The 23,957-nt window shown below is 42.0% G+C and overlaps 1 protein-coding gene across 1 annotated transcript; it reads right to left on the bottom strand.

The window, feature by feature from the left end:
• Positions 1-15,011: 15,011 nt before the first annotated feature.
• Positions 15,012-22,760, bottom strand: LOC121531237 (immunoglobulin superfamily containing leucine-rich repeat protein 2-like). The gene is given in 4 exon segments (XM_041836481.2): positions 15,012-16,356; positions 16,359-17,178; positions 17,390-17,635; positions 22,554-22,760. Coding segments are annotated over 4 exon segments (2,157 nt in total). The 5' UTR covers positions 22,569-22,760; the 3' UTR covers positions 15,012-15,280.
• Positions 22,761-23,957: the final 1,197 nt, after the last annotated feature.

Below are 23,957 nucleotides of genomic sequence, written 5' to 3'. Positions count from 1 at the left end.
TGTGTCTCTCCCCTAGGTATCCAGCTGTATACTCTCTGTGTGTCTCTCCCCTAGGTATCCAGCTGTATACTCTCTGTGTCTCTCCCCTAGGTATCCAGCTGTATACTCTCTGTGTCTCTCTCCCCTAGGTATCCAGCTGTATACTCTCTGTGTGTCTCTCCCCTAGGTATCCAGCTGTATACTCTCTGTGTGTCTCTCCCTAGGTATCCAGCTGTATACTCTCTGTGTGTCTCTCCCCTAGGTATCCAGCTGTATACTCTCTGTGTGTCTCTCCCCTAGGTATCCAGCTGTATACTCTCTGTGTGTCTCTCCCCTAGGTATCCAGCTGTATACTCTCTGTGTGTCTCTCCCTAGGTATCCAGCTGTATACTCTCTGTGTGTCTCTCCCCTAGGTATCCAGCTGTATACTCTCTGTGTGTCTCTCCCCTAGGTATCCAGCTGTATACTCTCTGTGTGTCTCTCCCCTAGGTATCCAGCTGTATACTCTCTGTGTGTCTCTCCCCTAGGTATCCAGCTGTATACTCTCTGTGTGTCTCTCCCTAGGTATCCAGCTGTATACTCTCTGTGTGTCTCTCCCCTAGGTATCCAGCTGTATACTCTCTGTGTGTCTCTCCCTAGGTATCCAGCTGTATACTCTCTGTGTGTCTCTCCCTAGGTATCCAGCTGTATACTCTCTGTGTGTCTCTCCCCTAGGTATCCAGCTGTATACTCTCTGTGTGTCTCTCCCTAGGTATCCAGCTGTATACTCTCTGTGTGTCTCTCCCCTAGGTATCCAGCTGTATACTCTCTGTGTGTCTCTCCCCTAGGTATCCAGCTGTATACTCTCTGTGTGTCTCTCCCTAGGTATCCAGCTGTATACTCTCTGTGTGTCTCTCCCCTAGGTATCCAGCTGTATACTCTCTGTGTGTCTCTCCCCTAGGTATCCAGCTGTATACTCTCTGTGTGTCTCTCCCCTAGGTATCCAGCTGTATACTCTCTGTGTGTCTCTCCCCTAGGTATCCAGCTGTATACTCTCTGTGTGTCTCTCCCCTAGGTATCCAGCTGTATACTCTCTGTGTGTCTCTCCCTAGGTATCCAGCTGTATACTCTCTGTGTGTCTCTCCCCTAGGTATCCAGCTGTATACTCTCTGTGTGTCTCTCCCTAGGTATCCAGCTGTATACTCTCTGTGTGTCTCTCCCCTAGGTATCCAGCTGTATACTCTCTGTGTGTCTGTCTATCCAGCTGTATACTCTCTGTGTGTCTCTCCCCTAGGTATCCAGCTGTATACTCTCTGTGTGTCTCTCCCCTAGGTATCCAGCTGTATACTCTCTGTGTGTCTCTCCCCTAGGTATCCAGCTGTATACTCTCTGTGTGTCTCTCCCCTAGGTATCCAGCTGTATACTCTCTGTGTGTCTCTCCCTAGGTATCCAGCTGTATACTCTCTGTGTGTCTCTCCCTAGGTATCCAGCTGTATCTTCTCTGTAGTGTCTCTCTCCTAGGTATCCAGCTGTATACTCTCTGTGTGTCTCTCCCCTAGGTATCCAGCTGTATACTCTCTGTGTGTCTCTCCCTAGGTATCCAGCTGTATACTCTCTGTGTGTCTCTCCCTAGGTATCCAGCTGTATACTCTCTGTGTCTCTCCCCTAGGTATCCAGCTGTATACTCTCTGTGTGTCTCTCCCTAGGTATCCAGCTGTATACTCTCTGTGTGTCTCTCCCCTAGGTATCCAGCTGTATACTCTCTGTGTGTCTCTCCCCTAGGTATCCAGCTGTATACTCTCTGTGTGTCTCTCCTAGGTATCCAGCTGTATACTCTCTGTGTCTCTCTCCCTAGGTATCCAGCTGTATACTCTCTGTGTGTCTCTCCCCTAGGTATCCAGCTGTATACTCTCTGTGTGTCTCTCCCTAGGTATCCAGCTGTATACTCTCTGTGTGTCTCTCCCTAGGTATCCAGCTGTATACTCTCTGTGTGTCTCTCCCCTAGGTATCCAGCTGTATACTCTCTGTGTGTCTCTCCCTAGGTATCCAGCTGTATACTCTCTGTGTGCCTCTCCCCTAGGTATCCAGCTGTATACTCTCTGTGTGTCTCTCCCTAGGTATCCAGCTGTATACTCTCTGTGTGTCTCTCCCTAGGTATCCAGCTGTATACTCTCTGTGTGTCTCTCCCTAGGTATCCAGCTGTATACTCTCTGTGTGTCTCTCCCCTAGGTATCCAGCTGTATACTCTCTGTGTGTCTCTCCCCTAGGTATCCAGCTGTATACTCTCTGTGTGTCTCTCCCTAGGTATCCAGCTGTATACTCTCTGTGTGTCTCCCCCTAGGTATCCAGCTGTATACTCTCTGTGTGTCTCTCCCTAGGTATCCAGCTGTATACTCTCTGTGTGTCTCTCCCTAGGTATCCAGCTGTATACTCTCTGTGTGTCTCTCCCCTAGGTATCCAGCTGTATACTCTCTGTGTGTCTCTCCCTCAGGTATCCAGCTGTATACTCTCTGTGTGTCTCTCCCCTAGGTATCCAGCTGTATACTCTCTGTGTGTCTCTCCCCTAGGTATCCAGCTGTATACTCTCTGTGTGTCTCTCCCCTAGGTATCCAGCTGTATACTCTCTGTGTGTCTCTCCCCAGCTAGCCAATCAGGAGGAGAAGCAGCAGCATATCCATCTCTAAATGGGCGGGGCCACTGGCTGCTCCTCTATACCTTAGTCAACAACCAGTCACTGATTGGCTCCAGGAAGCACTTCCAGGGAGCTAGAAGGAGACAGAGGCAGCGGCACTGAAACTGAACAAGGGCAGATTGTCTCTATAGTATTATATGGCTATGCAAAGATCTGACTGCATGTCTGAAATACTTAGGGCCTTAGTTATTCTGACTTGAGATTTGGTTTGATTTCATTTAGATTGCTTAGTTCAGGTTTTCGTGCATGTCTCCTATTGACTCAATGAACGATTTACGATTTGTTGAAAACTCGAACGATTGAATGATTTTTTGAAAGTCTGAGTTTGGTGGCATAGATCTTAAAGTGGAACCGACAGCATTTTAGCAACATGAAATATTATAAAATTCTGTTCATATACACCCCCAGGAAGAATATTACACTTTTAAAAACATTTTCTGACAATAGATCACTTAGATTTTCACATTTTCCTAAATTCGTAGAATGTTTGGGAATTACGTATACTAAGGCATTTGTGAAAATTCTATAGCAATATAGAGTGGGAAAGCGGCCGTGCGTTTGGACAATTAATAGACACTGCAGTGTCACACCCTGATCTGGTTCACCTGTCTTTGTGCTTGCCTCCACCCGCTCCAGGTGTCGCCCATCTCCCCCATTATCCCCTGAGCATTTATACCTGTGTTCTCTGTTTGTCTGTTGACAGTTCGTCTTGTCAGGTCTTACCAGCGTGTTTTCCTGTTTCTCAAGTGTTTATTTCCTAGTTTTCCCGGTTCTGACCATTCTGCCTGCCCTGACCCCGAGGCTGCCTGCAGTCCTGTCCCTGCCCGACTCTGACCTGATTGCGTACCTCTGCCTGTCCTCGACCTGCCCTTTGCCTGCCCTGACCCTGTCCCTGTGTTCTGACAAATTATAATTGAGAAACGTACTATCCGCTTCCTGTTTTAGCATATCTTTTTTGCGTTCACAAATTCTCTCTGGCTATCTACTCTGATTTCAGAGCACTCTCGTCTGTGTGCCAGAGCGCAGAACAACTGATGAATTTATGCAACACCCGCTGAATATGACCAGTGTCAGTAAACGTAGGCAAAACAATAGTTAGTCACCAGCGCTCTGGATAACCTGTAAACAGCCTGACCGGCTCTGCTAGGGCGAGTAAAATGGTCAGAGTGAGGTGTTCTCTCAGTTGTGTCTGGAAGTAGCTAGAAGGCTAGCCAACGTTAGCCAGTTAGCTTGGGTGTTGGTTGATGATCAAGTCAGTCATAATGTGGCTAACTGATAACGAACGCTCTGGATAACCTGTAAACAGCCTGCGCGGTACATTCGTCTGTTTTTGTCCAAAATATTGAATCATTGAAATGAAACAGTGCATCCCGAATGGAGGCAGCAAACAATGTACCAGGCCAGCTGTGATTTACAACCTGATACAGTTGAAGTCGGAAGTTTACATACACCTCAGCCAAATACATTTAAACTCCGTTTTTGCAATTCCTGACATTTTAATCCTAGTAAAAATCCCCTGTCTTAGGTCAGCTAGGATCACCACTTTATTTTAAGAATGTGAAATGTCAGAATAATAGTAGAGAGAATGATTTATTTCAGCTTTTATTTATTTCATCGCATTCCCAGTGGGTCAAAAGTTTACATACACTCAATTAGTATTTGGTAGCACTGCCTTTAAATTGTTTAACTTGGGTCAAACGTTTCGGGAAGCCTTCCACAAGCGTCCCACAATAAGTTGGGTGAATTTTGGCGACCAAACTTGAACTTCCTGACTGATGTCTTGAGATGTTGCTTCAATATATCCACATAATTTTCCTTCCTCATGATGCCATCTATTTTGTGAAGTGCACCAGTCCCTCCTGCAGCAAAGCACCCCCACAGCATGATGCAGCCACCCCCGTGCTTCACGGTTGGGATGGTGTTCTTCGGCTTGCAAGCAACCCCCTTTTTCCTCCAAACATAACGATGGTCATTATGGCCAAACAGTTATATTTTTGTTTCATCAGACCAAAAGACATTTCTCCAAAAAGTACGGTCTTTGTCCCCATGTGCAGTTGCAAACCGTAGTCTGGCTTTTTTATGGCGAATTTGGAGCAGTGGCTTCTTCCTTGCTGAGCGGCCTTTCAGGTTATGTCGATATAGGACTTGTTTTACTGTGGATATAGATACTTTTGTATCTGTTTCCTCCAGCATCTTCACAAGGTCCTTTGCTGTTGTTCTGGGATTGATTTGCACTTTTCGCACAAAAGTATGTTCATCTCTAGGAGACAGAACGCGTCTCCTTCCTGAGCTGTATGACGGCTGCATGGTCCCATGGTGTTTATACTTGCGTACTATTGTTTGTACAGATGAACGTGGTACATTCATGCATTTGTAAATTGCTCCCAAGGATGAACCAGACTTGTGGAGGTCTACAAAACAAATTCTGAGGTCTTGGCTGATTTCTTTTGATTTTCCCATGATGTCAAGCAAAGAGGCACTGAGTTTGAAGGTAGGCCTTGAAATACATCCACAGGTACACCTTCAATTGACTCAAATGATGTCAATTAGCCTATCAGACGCTTCTAAAGCCATGACATCATTTTCTGGAATAAGCTGTTTAAAGGCACAGTCAACTTAGTGTATGTAAACTTCTTACCCACTGAAATTGTGAAAGAGTGAATTATAAGTGAAATAATCTGTCTGTAAACAATTGTTGGAAAAATTACTTGTCTCATGCACAAAGTCCTAAATGACTTGCCAAAACTATAGTTTGTTAACAAGAAATTTGTGGAGGGGTTGAAAAACGAGTTTTAATGACTCCAACCTAAGTGTATGTAAACCTCCGACTTCAACTGTAGCAATATTTTTTGGACTACCAAACAATGAATTTGTGAATTATATTAATCATGCATTGAACTGCATCCATCTATTCTGCCAACATTGCCTTAGTGTACGTCATGGAATGTTGAGTCAAATATAACCTATTTTTAAAACCTCTTTAAAGCTGGTTTTGTACCATAAATGGTGAATTTGATATTTCTGACTGATATTATGATTGTCGGTTTGTTACATATCTGCAAAGTAGTTAAAACGCTGTCAGTTCCACTTTAAAGACCCAGTGCAGTCAAAAAAGTGATTTCTAACGTTTTTTAAAATTATATTTCCACACTATGAGGTCGAAATAACACTCTGAAATTGTGAAAATTATGATAGGCCCTTTTTGCGTAAAAGCTGCTTCATGATGTCACAAATGTGATCTGAGTATAATAGACCAATGACTGTTCATCTGGATAAGGTGGTGGGCTCTAGCCAATCAGGACTGTGTGTAAATATATATTTTTTTATGTTCCCAATCAGGGAGGGCCAAATAAATTATAAAGAATATATATTTTGGAGTTATTTTCATTAAACAAACACAGTAATTTATTATACACTGAACAAAAATATAAACGCAACAATTTAAACCATTTTACTGAGTTACAATTAATATAAGGAAATCAGGCAATTTAAATAAATGAATTCGGCCCTAATCACATGACTGGGCAGGGGCACAGCCCCCATGGCCCACCCACTGCGTAGCCAGGCCCAGCCAATCAGAATGAGTTTTTCCCCACCAAAGGGCTTGGTTAAAGACAGATGTACACCTCAGTTTCATCAGCTGTCCGGGTGGCTGGTCTCAGACGATCCCGCAGGTAAAGAAGCCTGATGTGGAGGTCCTTGGGTGAAGTGGTTACTCGTGGTCTGTGGTTGTGAGGCCAGTTGGACGTACTAAATTCTCTAAAACAACGCTGGAGGCGGCTTATGGTAGAGAAATGAACATTTTAATTATCTGGCAACAGTTCTGGTGGACATTCCTGCAGTCAGCATGCCAATTGCATGCTCCCTCAAAACTGTATCGAGATCCTGAGGCCCATAATTTAAGGTATCTGTGACAAACAGATGCATATCTGTATTCCCAGGCATGTCAAATCCATAGATTAGGGCCAAATTAATTTATTTCAATTAACTGATTTCCTCATATGAACTGGAACTCAGTAAAATCAAGCAAATTGTTGCATGTTGCGTTTTTATATTTTTGTTTAGTACATATTGAAAAATTATGGCATAAGAACTAGATAAGTAAAACCATTTCTTTGACCAGTCTTTATTGTAGATCACCTGGCATGAGTCTTATTGTAGATCACCTGGTACCAGTCTAATTGTAGATCACCTGGTACCAGTCTTATTGTAGATCACCTGGTACCAGTCTTATTGTAGATCACCTGGTACCAGTCTTATTGTAGATCACCTAGTACCACTCTTATTGTAGATCACCTGGTACCAGTCTCATTGTAGATCACCTGGTACCTTTCTCATTGTAGATCACCTGGTACCTTTCTCATTGTAGATCACCTGGTACCAGTCTAATTGTAGATCACCTGGTACCAGTCTCATTGTAGATCACCTGGTACCTTTCTCATTGTAGATCACCTGGTACCTTTCTCATTGTAGATCACCTGGTACCAGTCTTATTGTAGATCACCTGGTACCAGTCTCATTGTAGATCACCTGGTACCTTTCTCATTGTAGATCACCTGGTACCTTTCTCATTGTAGATCACCTGGTACCAGTCTTATTGTAGATCACCTGGTACCAGTCTTATTGTAGATCACCTAGTACCAGTATAATTGTAGATCACCTGGTACCAGTCTCATTGTAGATCACCTGGTACCAGTCTTATAATATCTTTACTGTCATTTTGTTGCTAATGCTTTGGATCGGTTTTTTTCTTATTTTTTTTCTAGCTTTGAAGATGTTATCTATTCAGGATCCTCTTCTTATTTGCTTTGGATTCTTAATTGTAATATCCACCATCTTTATATTTTATATTGTATTGTATTTCAGAAGTGCCTCTTGCTGCTTTTGAACGAAGTAAATCAATATCTGTATGATTAACATGAATCTACAATGAAAGATTTTCTTGTTTTCATTTCATGCCTTGAGGAAATATATCCCTTTCCGTCATGGTGCTTTTCAGATAAAGTTCGATTGTAAATACATTTTTGCAAGATATTAGCTCTATATACTTATGTTTTCAAATACCTTTCCCCATATGGTGATGCTTATTTAAACAATTACGTATCTTATGGACGTACAGTGGGGGGAAAAAAGTATTTAGTCAGCCATTAATTGTGCAAGTTCTCCCACTTAAAAAGATGAGAGGCCTGTAATTTTCTTTATAGGTACACGTCAACTGTGACAGACAAAATGAGAAAAAAAAATCCAGAAAATCACATTGTAGGATTTTTAATGAATGTATTTGCAAATTATGGTGGAAAATAAGTATTTGGTCAATAACAAAAGTTTCTCAATATTTTGTTATATACCCTTTGTTGGCAATGACACAGGTCAAACGTTTTCTGTAAGTCTTCACAAGGTTTTCACACACTGTTGCTGGTATTTTGGCCCATTCCTCCATGCAGATCTCCTCTAGAGCAGTGATGTTTTGGGGCTGTCGCTGGGCAACACAGACTTTCAACTCCCTCCAAAGATTTTCTATGGGGTTGAGATCTGGAGACTGGCTAGGCCACTCCAGGACCTTGAAATGCTTCTTACGAAGCCACTCCTTTGTTGCCCGGGCGGTGTGTTTGGGATCATTGTCATGCTGAAAGACCCAGCCACGTTTCATCTTCAATGCCCTTGCTGATGGAAGGAGGTTTTCACTCAAAATCTCACGATACATGGCCCCATTCATTCTTTCCGTTACACGGATCAGTCGTCCTGGTCCCTTTGCAGAAAAACAGCCCCAAAGCATGATGTTTCCACCCCCATGCTCACAGTAGGTATGGTGTTCTTTGGATGCAACTCAGCATTCTTTGTCCTCCAAACACGACGAGTTGAGTTTTTACCAAAAAGTTATATTTTGGTTTCATCTGACCATATGACATTCTCCCAATCCTCTTCTGGATCATCCAAATGCACTCTAGCAAACTTCAGACGGGCCTGGACATGTACTGGCTTAAGCAGGGGGACACGTCTGGCACTGCAGGATTTGAGTCCCTGGCGGCGTAGTGTGTTACTGATGGTAGGCTTTGTTACTTTGGTCCCAGCTCTCTGCAGGTCATTCACTAGGTCCCCCCGTGTGGTTCTGGGTTTTTTGCTCACCGTTCTTGTGATCATTTTGACCCCACGGGGTGAGATCTTGCGTGGAGCCCCAGATCGAGGGAGATTATCAGTGGTCTTGTATGTCTTCCATTTCCTAATAATTGCTCCCACAGTTGATTTCTTCAAACCAAGCTGCTTACCTATTGCAGATTCAGTCTTCCCAGCCTGGTGCAGGTCTACAATTTTGTTTCTGGTGTCCTTTGACAGCTCTTTGGTCTTGGCCATAGTGGAGTTTGGAGTGTGACTGTTTGAGGTTGTGGACAGGTGTCTTTTTATACTGATAACAAGTTCAAACCGGTGCCATTAATACAGGTAACGAGTGGAGGACAGAGGAGCCTCTTAAAGAAGAAGTTACATGTCTGTGAGAGCCAGAAATCTTGCTTGTTTGTAGGTGACCAAATACTTATTTTCCAACATAATTTGCAAATAAATTCATTAAAAATCCTACAATGTGATTTTCTGGAGAAAAAAATTCTCAATTTGTCTGTCATAGTTGACGTGTACCTATGATGAAAATTACAGGCCTCTCTCATCTTTTTAAGTGGGAGAACTTGCACAATTGGTGGCTGACTAAATACTTTTTTCCCCCACTGTATCTTATAACATTTCAATGTAGGCTATTTAACGAATAATTCACGCAGAATTATTATAATTTGATGTAGTCGTAAAATAAAACTCTCTGCTGATGGAAATGACTAAAGAATAGGAATAAGAATAACATGATCTCTGTGAATGTAAAGCTTCACAGCCATAAACTACCATATAGCCATAGCATGGCCTACCATATGAATAACAGGAGAGAGTTGAGTTGGTCAGTAGTGCTTCATAGCCTACCATATGGATAACAGGAGAGAGTTGAGTTGGTCAGTAGCGCTTCATAGCCTATCATATGGATAACAGGAGAGAGTTGAGTTGGTCAGTAGCGCTTCATAGCCTACCATATGGATAACAGGAGAGAGTTGAGTTGGTCAGTAGCGCTTCATAGCCTATCATATGGATAACAGGAGAGAGTTGAGTTGGTCAGTAGTGCTTCATAGCCTACCATATGGATAACAGGAGAGAGTTGAGTTGGTCAGTAGTGCTTCATGGCCTACCATATGGATAACAGGAGAGAGTTGAGTTGGTCAGTAGTGCTTCATGGCCTACCATATGGATAACAGGAGAGAGTTGAGTTGGTCAGTAGTGCTTCATAGCCTACCATATGGATAACAGGAGAGAGTTGAGTTGGTCAGTAGCGCTTCATAGCCTACCATATGGATAACAGGAGAGAGTTGAGTTGGTCAGTAGCGCTTCATAGCCTACCATATGGATAACAGGAGAGAGTTGAGTTGGTCAGTAGCGCTTCATAGCCTACCATATGGATAACAGGAGAGAGTTGAGTTGGTCAGTAGCGCTTCATGGCCTACCATATGGATAACAGGAGAGAGTTGAGTTGGTCAGTAGTGCTTCATGGCCTACCATATGGATAACAGGAGAGAGTTGAGTTGGTCAGTAGTGCTTCATGGCCTACCATATGGATAACAGGAGAGAGTTGAGTTGGTCAGTAGTGCTTCATGGCCTACCATATGGATAACAGGAGAGAGTTGAGTTGGTCAGTAGTGCTTCATGGCCTACCATATGGATAACAGGAGAGAGTTGAGTTGGTCAGTAGTGCTTCATGGCCTACCATATGGATAACAGGAGAGAGTTGAGTTGGTCAGTAGTGCTTCATGGCCTACCATATGGATAACAGGAGAGAGTTGAGTTGGTCAGTAGTGCTTCATCGGCCTACCATATGGATAACAGGAGAGAGTTGAGTTGGTCAGTAGTGCTTCATCGCCTACCATATGGATAACAGGAGAGAGTTGAGTTGGTCAGTAGTGCTTCATAGCCTACCATATGGATAACAGGAGAGAGTTGAGTTGGTCAGTAGTGCTTCATAGCCTACCATATGGATAACAGGAGAGAGTTGAGTTGGTCAGTAGTGCTTCATAGCCTACCATATGGATAACAGGAGAGAGTTGAGTTGGTCAGTAGTGCTTCATAGCCTACCATATGGATAACAGGAGAGAGTTGAGTTGGTCAGTAGCGCTTCATAGCCTACCATATGGATAACAGGAGAGAGTTGGAGTTGGTCAGTAGCGCTTCATAGCCTACCATATGGATAACAGGAGAGAGTTGAGTTGGTCAGTAGCGCTTCATAGCCTACCATATGGATAACAGGAGAGAGTTGAGTTGGTCAGTAGCGCTTCATGGCCTACCATATGGATAACAGGAGAGAGTTGAGTTGGTCAGTAGTGCTTCATGGCCTACCATATGGATAACAGGAGAGAGTTGAGTTGGTCAGTAGTGCTTCATGGCCTACCATATGGATAACAGGAGAGAGTTGAGTTGGTCAGTAGTGCTTCATGGCCTACCATATGGATAACAGGAGAGAGTTGAGTTGGTCAGTAGTGCTTCATGGCCTACCATATGGATAACAGGAGAGAGTTGAGTTGGTCAGTAGTGCTTCATGGCCTACCATATGGATAACAGGAGAGAGTTGAGTTGGTCAGTAGTGCTTCATAGCCTACCATATGGATAACAGGAGAGAGTTGAGTTGGTCAGTAGTGCTTCATGGCCTACCATATGGATAACAGGAGAGAGTTGAGTTGGTCAGTAGTGCTTCATAGCCTACCATATGGATAACAGGAGAGAGTTGAGTTGGTCAGTAGCAGCACTATATTATGATGATGCAGAAAAAGGCAGGTGTATTATTCAGGCTATATTGTCAATCACTAAATGTAATATCAGATATAAAAAAAAGAAGTCCAGTGTCATACAATTTCTTTACAATTCAGAACCCAGTCTAAATAGCCAACACTTATCCCACATGCATTTGTTCTCGATATAGCTCTTTCATATCAATAAGAAAAATGTCTACAAATGTGAAGGAAAGAAAAGCATTTTGTTATGTCCCTAGAATACAAAACAAGCTTCAGGTTGATCACTAACAGACCAACGGCCAATATCATTAACCTCATATAAAACACTGTTTTCTCGTTTAATTCACAGTAGTTTAAAGACATACAACTGCCAAACCTACGGTTAAAATAAAGTTGAATGCCTCCCGAGTGGCGCAGCTGTCTATGGCACTGAATCTGTGACCGGGAGACCCGTGAGGCGGCCTACAATTGGCCCAGCGTCGTCCGGGTTAGGGGAGGGTTTGGCCGGCCGGGATTTCCTTGTCCCATCGCACTCTAGCGACTCCTTGTGTCAGGCCGGGCGCCTGCAGGCTGACTTCGGTCGCCTGCTGGATGGTGTTTCCTCCGACACATTGGTGCGGCTGTCTTCCGGGTTAAGCGAGCGGTGTGTCAAGATGCAGTGAGGCTTGGCAGGGTTGAGTTTCGGAGGACGCATGGCTATCGACCTTTACGTCACCGAGTCCTTGGGGAGTTGCAGTAATGGGACAAGACTGTAACTACCAATTTGGATATCACAAAATTGGGGGTGAAAAGTTGAATAAAAGTGTTCTGACCCAATGACAGAAAATCTGAGAATGCAAACATGTTTTTAGATATTTTATTAATTTCACATCCATAAAATCAAATAAAAAAATCTCGAAAGGTCGGGGGAAAAACTCACTATGCATAAAATGACAGGACACTCAAAGCCGCCAGATGCTCTTTAAAGCGTGATGATACTGTAGAAACTGATAATTCATGCTTTCACAAAAAAATTAGAAAAGTAGTTTCAATTTCATTGGGTCTTTACATCACATATCGACATTAAGAACAATATCTAAAGTCCAATAGGCTAGGCCTACGCTAATAAAATCCACACGAAGAAAATACGTCATCTGTGTGACACCATGGACATGTTTAGAATCATTGAAAAAAGAAGCGAGAGTAGGATAGCGTTGTTTTTATAGAGGTTATATACATTCACATCTCGAAGCCCCCACATTACATTAAACAACATCAGTTGATAGTGACACTGGTTTTTAGCACAGACACAGCACATGCCTTGACTACATAACGTGATTTTCCCTCTTTGACCATTACAGGACAAAGGAAATAACACTGTGCTGTCCAGCAACGCAACCTGCTGAGGTGAAGCTTATAACATTTAAAGGATACGCTATAAAGGGGACATCTCAATGTCTTCTGCTTTTTACTAGTTATGAGGTCTGTTTAAACTGTAGAAAAACTGTGCTTGCAGTAGTCTAGTGTTACTGTAAGAGGAATGGTGTAAGTTTTATGTGCAGTGCATTCAGAAAGTATTCAAACCCCTTGACTTTTTCCACATTTTGTTACATTAAAACCTTATTTTAAAATTGATTAAATAGTTTTTTTTCCCCCTCATCAATCTACACAAAATACCCCATAATGACAAAGCACAAACAGGTTTGTAGAAATATTTGCAAATCTATATAATATTTACATAAGTATTCAGACCCTTTACTCAGTACTTTGGCAGTGATTACAGCCTTGAGTCTTCTTGAGTATGACACTACAAGCTTGGCACAACTGAATTTATTTCATTCCTCTCTGCAGATCCTCTCAAGCTCTGTCAGGTTGGATGGGGAGCGTTGCTGCACAGCTATTTTCAGGTCTCTCCATAGATGTTTGATCGGGTTCAAGTCTGGGCTCTGGCTGGGCCACTGAAGGACATTCAGAGACTTGTCCCAATGCCACTCCTACCTTGTCTTGGCTGTGTGCTTAGGGTCGTTGTCCTGTTGGAAGGTGAACCTTCGCCCCAGTCTGAGGTCCTGAGCGCTCTGGAGCAGGTTCTCAGCAAGGATCTCTCTACTTTGCTCCATTCATCTTTTCCTCGATCCTGACTAGTCTCCCAGTCCCTGCTGCCACCACCATGCTTCACCGTAGAGAAAGTGCAAGATTTCCTCCAGACGTGATGCTTGGCATTCAGGCCAAAGACTTCAATCTTGGTTTCATCAGACCAGAGAATCTTGTTTCTCATGGTCTGAGAGTATTTTGGTGCCTTTTGGTAAACTCCAAGAGGGCTGTCATGTGCCTTTTATTGAGGAGTGGCTTCCGTCTGGCCACTCTACCATAAAGGCCTGATTAGTGGAGTGCTGCAGAGATGGTTGTCCTTCTGGAAGGTTCTCACATCTCCACAGAGGAACTCTGGAGCTCTGTCAGAGTGACCATCGGATTCTTGGTCACCTCCCTGACCAAAGCCCTTCTCCCCCGATTGCTCAGTTTGGACGGGCGGCCAGCTCTAGGAAGAGTCTTTGTGGTTCCAAACTTCTTCCATTTAAGAATGATGGAGGCCACTGTGTTCTTGGGACCTTCAATGCTGCAGAAATGTTTTGGTACCCTTAACCAGATCTGTGCCTCAACACAATCCTGTCTCAGAGCTCTAAGGACAATTCCTTCGACCTCATGGCTTGGTTTTGCTCTGACATGCACTGTCAACTGTGGGACCATATATAGACAGGTGTGTGCCTTTCCAAATCTTGTCCAATCAATAGAATTTACCACAAGTGGACTCCAATCAATCAAGTTGTAGAAACATCTCAAGGATGATCAATGGAAACAGGATGCACCTGAGCTCAATTTCGAGTCTCTTAGCAAAGGGTCTGAATACTTATAGTCCATTCAGAAAGTATTTAGACCCCTCGACTTTTTCCACATTTTGTTACGTTACAGCCTTATAAATTAATTTTTTTCCTCATTAATCTACACACAATACCCTATAATGACAAAGCAAAAACAGTTTTTTTGGAATTTTTGCAAATGTATTAAAAATAAAAAACAGAAATAATAGCTAAGGAGATGGAGAAGATTCTGCCGTTTGATTGCAAATATGCAGACTGAGTCAAAAAGAGAACACACAGAAGGCTGTTGTATAAAACACCTGTCTCCAGACATCTTCAAACTAAGGGCAACCATGGCATCCGTGACAGAGAGGGAGAAGCATCCATCCATGTATACGGGTAAGATAGTCTAGCTATCTTTTTTTCACCTAGTCGGCTCGGGGATTAGAATCAGCGACCTTTCGGTTACTGGCACAACGCTCTTAACCACTAAGCTACCTGCCTTAATAATTTTTTGGTTACTACATGATTCCATATGTTTTATTTCGTAGTTTTGATGTTTTCACTATTTTTCTACAATGTAAAAAATAGTAAAAATAAAGAATGACCAGGTGTGTCCAAACTTTTGACCTGTTTTTGCTTTGTCATTATGGGGTATTGTGTGTAAATTGATGAGAAAAAAATACATATTTAATCCATTTTAGAATAAGGCTGTAATGTAACAAAATGTGGAAAAAGTCAAGGAGTCTGAATACTTTCCGAAGGCACTGTATACAATACCATTAGTTTTACTGCAAAATTGTTCCTTTTGACGATCTCTTACTTGGGGTATAACGGGTTACCACTGACTTTGTGAGGTAAAATGAGCCTTTATCAGGGCTATCATATTAATGTGAAATAATGATCTGTGTTACCTGGTTTCAAGTGCAGTTGAAAGTAACTATTTTACACGCTCTTTCTCCTCTGATAGTATCACATGGCTCTGCTCAGCGACTCGGCTCTTTGTAGTTACCGTTTCCATCCTCCGAGATATTCACTGCCTCGGCGCCCAATGGTAATCTATCGCTGTACTCCGAACCCGCCTCAAATTTTGATGTAGAACCCAGGATAGACTCGGTAACCACACTCCCCTCCTCCCCGTCCTCTCCCTCTTCCCCCTCTCCTTCTCCCATCTCACTTGGGTTAAAATTATTCTCTGACTCAACAAACGACTCCCGGGGGTCGAAATCACCTCCGACCATCTGTTTCTCCATTTGATCTGGGTTCTTCTGCGCTGCCTTCATGATCAGTTCGTAAGTTTTTCCCTGGTACTTGTATAAGAGATGACAGCAGGTGGCACCCAGCAGAGGGACTGTAGCCAGCGCCAACAGGAAGGTACTGACCACCACTATGATTAGCAGAGAAGGAATCTTCTTCCTGGTTGTGAAGACTACCTGGACCTGACAGTCCTGACCTCCATAGGTCAGACACAGGGTGTAGTTAGTGCCTGGTTGTAGGCCCTGGAACTTGTAGGCGTTGATTCCTTCCTCTATCCGGGACCACTGCACTACAGAGTGTCCGTTACCAGTATTAAAACACAGATGGAGCACGTCCAGAGGGGCTGTTTGGGTCCAGGCTTGATAGAGGCTGAACGGCTCTTTGTTGACGGTCTCTAGGTTCTCATTGTGGCTGAGGTGGAGGTTGTTCTTACTGTTGGGGAGCTGGAGAGGATTCAGCTGCACTTTGGCCTCGGTCTCGGATACTTCCAACGCGATGACGCCGAAATCAAATGTATATTGCTTCAGCTGGTCCAGACTAAGGTTGAATGCGTGGTTGGAGATGTACTGCGTGCCACTGCTGATGCCACACTTACTGGCAAACGGTAGCTCCTCTGAGCCCTCGCCAGCCTGCACTGAGCCATCACCGTGTTTACCAGACGACCCAGTTGGAACGGTCTTGGTCTTCTCAGAGTTGGACTTGGGCCAGTTGATGACGTTGCTGGTCATCTCAAGCCCCGGCTTGTTTCCACCAGACGGACGGAGGATCTTATCTGCTGTGGAGTCCAGCATGGAGTTAATGGCCTTTTTTTGCTGCCCGCCACTACTACCTTCACTGTGCTGTCTGCTTTACCGAGGTCGTTGACAGCTGAGCAGCTGTAGTTCCCATCCTCCTTCTTGCTCATACGGGGGATGATTATGGTGCCGTTCTGGAAGACCAGGAACCGGCCGTTGGTGGTTTTATCGTTGATGGGCGAGTCGCTCTTCGCGCTGACCACAGAGGGCAAACTGAATGTGAACTTCTGGTTCCCTGCATTCACCACCTCCCAGCTGACCTCTGGTTTGGGGTTGCCCTTGGTCTCACAATTGAGAATCACCATAAAGCCCTCGTATAGCTCAGTGTTGTCCAGGTTGGGCTGGTAGGTGATGGACACCGTTGGGGCCTTGCAGTCCAGCTTGGGCATCTTGGTCACCAGGGCCTCTTTCAGATGCTCTGGGGCCTCACAGACGATAGAGTCCTGCTCTGGGACAGAGATCTTAGACTCTGTGATCCAGTCTTTCAGCCACTCCAGACTGCAGGAGCAGGTGAATGGGTTGTTGTAGATCTGCAGGTGAGACATGGAGCTCAGAGAGCTGAAGGTCCCCTGGACTATAGTGGTGAACCTGTTGTTGTTGATCCTCAGGGACCTCAGGTCTTTGAGGGTGGAGAAGGCGTCTTTAGGGAGGTTGATCATCTCGTTGTTGTTCATCTTGAGCAGCTGAAGGGCGGTGAGGTCGGCCAGGTCCTCCCAGGGGAAGTTGATTATCTTGTTGTAGCTGAGGTCCAGGTTGCGGAGCTGGATCAGCAGGGCCAAGGTGTCCTTCTCCATGGTCACGATCTCATTGTGGGCCAGCCATAGGGAGGTCACCTGAAGAAGAATACTTTATTAATGTGTATTTTGCTGTACCCAGCCCATCCCATGTAATATAATAATATAATATATGCCATTTAGCAGACAGTGACTTACAGTCATGCATTCATACGTTTGTCATATGGCTGGCCCCAATGGGAATCAAACCCACAATCCTTGGTGTTGCAAGAACCATGCTCTACCAACATTTTCACACACATACACACACCTGGGTGACATTAATAAAGCTCTTGGCCTTCAGGAGTTTGATCTTGTTGGCGGAGAGAGAGAGGGTGGTGACGTTGGAGGGGAGGCCTACGGGAACTAACAGCAGGTCTTTGTAGGCACAGTCAGCGACGTGGTGGGCATATTTATCCAGACAGCTACAGGTCTCTGGACAACACTGGGCCAGACCCAACACAGAGGTCCACACTGCCAGGACACAGACCAGCCAACACGACGCCATGTTCACCACCTGAGAACACACAGATATAAGATGTTAATTAACAATTTGAGATTATTTTCTGCTACTCTATACAGATCTTTAAGATACAAAGGCCATACATCATAATGTTCTACACATAAATAATCCTTATCATAATGCATTGAGACATCCTGTTGCATTACATCACTACATCACGAAACTACATCATTACACTACATCACTATGCTACATCACTACACTACATCACCATATCAAGACATCACTTCACTACAGTACATCACTACAGTACATCACTACATCACGACACTACATCACGACACTACATCACTACGTCACTACACTACATCACTACAGTACATCACTACACAATATCACTACATCACTACACTACATCACTACACTACATCACTACAGTACATCACTACACAATATCACTACATCACTACACTACATCACTATGCTACATCACTACACTACGTCACTACAGTACATCACTACACAATATCACTACATCACTACACTACATCACTACACTACAGAGTACATCACTACATCACTACACTACAACACTACATTACAACACTACATCACTACACAATATCACTACATCACTACATCACTACACTACATCACTACACTACAGAGTACATCATTACATCACTACATTACATCACTATAGTACATCACTACACAATATCACTACATCACTACACTACATCACTACACTGCAGAGTACATCACTACATCACTACACTACATCACTATAGTACATCACTACACAATATCACTACATCATGACACTACATCACGACACTACATTATATCACTACACAATATCACTACATCATGACACTACATCACGACACTACGCTACATCAATATATCAAGACATCACTTCACGACACTACATCACGACACTACATCATGACACTACATCACTACACAATATCACTACATCACAACACTACAGAGTACATCTCTACATTACATCACTACACTACATCACTACACTACATTACATCACTACACTACATCACTACATCACTATATCAAGACATCACAACACTACACTACATCACTACACTACATCACTACACTACATCACTACATCACTATATCAAGACATCACAACACTACACTACAACACTACACTACATCACTACATTACTACACTACATCACTATATCAAGACATCACAACACTACATCACAACACTACATCACAACACTACATCACTACATTACATTACTACATTACATTACTACATTACATCACTACATTACATCACTACATTACATCACTACATAACTACATTACATCACTACACTACATTACATCACTACACTACATTACATCACTACACTACATTACATCACTACATTACTACATTACATCACTACACTAAATCACTACACTACATAACTACATTACATCACTACACTACATCACTGCACTAAATCACTACACTACATAACTACATTACATCACTACACTACATCACTGCACTAAATCACTACACTACATAACTACATTACATCACTACACTACATCACTACACTAAATCACTACACTACATAACTACATTACATCACTACACTACATCACTGCACTACATCACTACACTACATTACTACATTACATCACTACACTACATCACTACATTACTACACTACACTACATCACTACATTACTACATTACATCACTACATTACATCACTACACTACATCACTACATCACTACACTAAATCACTACACTACATAACTACATTACATCACTACACTACATCACTGCACTAAATCACTACACTACATAACTACATTACATCACTACACTACATCACTACATTACTACACTACACTACATCACTACATTACTACATTACATCACTACATTACATCACTACACTACATCACTACATCACTACACTAAATCACTACACTACATCACTACACTACATAACTACATTACATCACTACACTACATCACTGCACTACATCACTGCACTAAATCACTACACTACATAACTACATTACATCACTACACTACATCACTGCACTAAATCACTACACTACATAACTACATTACATCACTACACTACATCACTACATCACTACATTACATCACTACACTAAATCACTACACAACTACATTACATCACTACACTACATCACTGCACTAAATCACTACACTACATAACTACATTACATCACTACACTACATCACTACATTACTACATTACATCACTACATTACTACATTACATCACTACATTACATCACTACACTACATCACTACATCACTACACTAAATCACTACACTACATCACTACACTACATCACTGCACTAAATCACTACACTACATAACTACATTACATCACTACACTACATAACTACATTACATCACTACACTACATCACTACATTACATCACTACACTACATAACTACATTACATCACTACATTACATCACTACATCACTACATTACATCACTACATTACTACATTACATCACTACATTACATCACTACACTACATCACTACATCACTACACTAAATCACTACACTACATCACTACACTACATAACTACATTACATCACTACACTACATCACTGCACTACATCACTGCACTAAATCACTACACTACATAACTACATTACATCACTACACTACATCACTACATTACATCACTACACTACATCACTACATCACTACACTAAATCACTACATTACATCACTACACTAAATCACTACACTACATCACTACATTACATCACTACACTAAATCACTACACTACATAACTACATTACATCACTACACTACATCACTGCACTAAATCACTACACTACATAACTACATTACATCACTACACTACATAACTACATTACATCACTACACTACATCACTACATTACTACATTACATCACTACATTACTACATTACATCACTACATTACATCACTACACTACATCACTACATTACATCACTACACTAAATCACTACACTACATCACTACACTACATAACTACATTACATCACTACACTACATCACTACATTACATCACTGCACTAAATCACTACACTACATAACTACATTACATCACTACACTACATCACTACATTACATCACTACACTAAATCACTACACTACATAACTACATTACATCACTACACTACATCACTGCACTAAATCACTACACTACATAACTACATTACATCACTACACTACATAACTACATTACATCACTACACTACATCACTACATTACTACATTACATCACTACATTACTACATTACATCACTACATTACATCACTACACTACATCACTACATTACATCACTACACTAAATCACTACACTACATCACTACACTACATAACTACATTACATCACTACACTACATCACTACATTACATCACTGCACTAAATCACTACACTACATAACTACATTACATCACTACACTACATCACTACATTACATCACTGCACTAAATCACTACACTACATAACTACATTACATCACTACACTACATAACTACATTACATCACTACACTACATCACTACATTACTACATTACATCACTACATAACTACATTACATCACTACACTACATCACTACATTACTACATTACATCACTACAATTCTACATTACATCACTACACTACATTACTACATTACATCACTACACTACATCACTACACTAAATCACAACACTACATCACAACACTACATCACAACACTACATAACTACATTACATCACTATGTAACAACATTACATCACTACACTACATCACATCGGGATTACTGCAGCAAGCAGATCTCATACAAATACAGTTCAACAAAAGTCTATGAAACGAGTTTAACCTATAATGAAAAGGTAAAAAATGTTCAATCTGTTTCATCTTAATTAACCTTGGTATTGGCTTAGGGCAACCAACTTCCCGAGTTCAGACAATTTCATATAGTTACAATTTCACAAAGCTTCCAAATGAACTAAGAGAAACTGGAAGATGGTTTTGGTTCTCTCTTTACTTCACATGAAGCTCAGTGCCAGCAAGGCTACAGCTGGATCAGGGCTTTGGTGCAAACTGCAGAGACAAATTCTCTGTCCTTGTACCTGAAACGCATCGGCGACGGGGGGGCTTGTTGCTGCCTTCGAAATACACTGTGTACAAAACATCACTCTTTCCATGACATAGACTGACCAGGTGAATCCAGGTGAAAGCTATGATCCCTTATTGATGTAACTTGTTAAATCCACTTTAGTCAGTGTAGATGAAGGGTTTTTAAGCCTTGAGACATGGATTGTGTATGTGTGCCATTCAGAGGGTGAATGGGCAAGACAAAATATTTAAGTGCCTTTGAACGGGGTATGGTAGTAGGTGCCAGGCGCAGAGGTGTGTCAAGAACTGCAACGCTGCTGGGTTTTTCACGCTCAACAGTTTCCCATGTGTATTAATTTTAAGAATGGTCCACTACCCAAAGGACATCCAGCCAACTTGACAGAACTGTGGGAAGTATTGGAGTCAACATGGGCCAGCGTCCCTGGGGAACGCTTTCGACACCTTGTAGAGTCCATGCCCTGAACAAATTGAGGCTGTTCTGAGGGCAAAAGGGGGTGCAACTCAATATTAGGAAGGTGTTCCTAATGTTTTGTACACTCAGTGTATATTTTCAACGTCATTTTTACATACGAAATATAACCTCACTAACTACAGTTATTTCTGAACAAAGAAAACACAACTGCCATGTCTTTTTTCATGCTGAGAAATGTAACATTAATTAAACATGGAATGGATCTAAAGTTAAAGTTTGATAATGCATCAATCTAATCCTATTTGTCCATATTACTACCAAATAAACATCATATTGGGGTCATAATGCATGTTCATATAAGTAATTTACATAATTATCTCCAGTTTACTTTCTGATATCAATCAACTTACCTGTCTGAAATTCATTTCCAATCCTTGCAGTTTTCCTAACTGGGCACTATCTGGATTATATATTCTTTATAACACAGATTAGTGGTCTGTAGTAGATCCTTTTATTTGACTTTTCTCCACGCTGATAAAGGTAGGCGGTGGAGGAAACATTTTTTTCCCGGTAGGATGATGCGGTGCGATCCGGAGGCTGTTTTCCTCTGGCGACTGACTGAGAGGACGAACGGCCCACTGCGCGCTCCCGCCGTCAGTCACAGAGCGATGGGGGAGTTTGTGACCGCGCAGGCAGCCTCTCCCATTCCTTCACCATATCCACGAAAAATATTGATATTTAATTCATTGTCATGTCGACCTAAACTCATCTGACGCCATTCTCCCCAGTGTTGGTTTTTCCCGTAACAGGCTTGAGAGGTTTGACCGACCTAAACATAAAAGATTAGGAGTTATTTGTAAAAAATTATGAGTTGTGCACTGTTGAGTTGGGGATTTAAATAGGCCAGAATGGTTGTAACGAAAAATGTTATTGTTGCCGTATTTGGATGAAAGCTAAAAATAAAAAATCACATTGACAGAACAGGAAAATGTGAGGTCCCTGAATTGCTGTCGAAATTATATGGCTACACGATAATACATTTTATAATTATGATTAATTGGAAAATATGTATATAGCACTGCAGTGTAAAAATTAAATATGTCTGAAAAAGGCAGTTAGATGGTTTAATGTTTAATTTATTTTCACCAAAGAAAATAAGTGATAAACAACAATACAGATAAAAACAAATCAATAATAAACGGTGTGCAGGTGGTTGGAAGCCCAGGGGCTGATATAAAAACCACACCATAAAAAACGAAACACAATACATAAATACAAAAATAAAAAAGGTTTGTTAAAACATAACAAAACCCACTAATCATAAATGTATAAATGAACCAAACAGTAATCAAAACAACAACAAAAACGTATATGTTTTGAAGGAATAAAGGAAAACAGTAAAATATTGACCTTATATAGAAATCAAATCATCCACAATATCAGAGGTGTTGGCTATAGGCCGACTTCTGGATAAAGTCTACAATGGGGTGGCGCACAATTGGCCCAGCGTCGTCCAGGGTAGGGGAGGGAATGGCCAGCAGGGATGTAGCTCAGTTGATAGAGCATGGCGTTTGCAACGCCAGGGTTGTGGGTTCGATTCCCATGGGGGGCCAGTATGAAAAAAATAATAATGTATGCACTCACTAACTGTAAATCGCTCTGGATAAGAGCGTCTGCTAAATGACTAAAAAAATATATATATAAAAAAAAATGTTTGACCTGCTGTTGTCCAGTAACAGCCTAATATCAGGATGCATACTTTCTTCAATGACTACAAATTAAACTTGATTCTGAAATAAAACCTATGCCTTACA

The sequence above is a fragment of the Coregonus clupeaformis genome, unplaced genomic scaffold (assembly GCF_020615455.1).
Source record: "Coregonus clupeaformis isolate EN_2021a unplaced genomic scaffold, ASM2061545v1 scaf0536, whole genome shotgun sequence".
Taxonomy (NCBI): Eukaryota; Metazoa; Chordata; class Actinopteri; order Salmoniformes; family Salmonidae; genus Coregonus; species Coregonus clupeaformis.
This window is presented reverse-complemented; position numbering and strand designations above follow the sequence as displayed.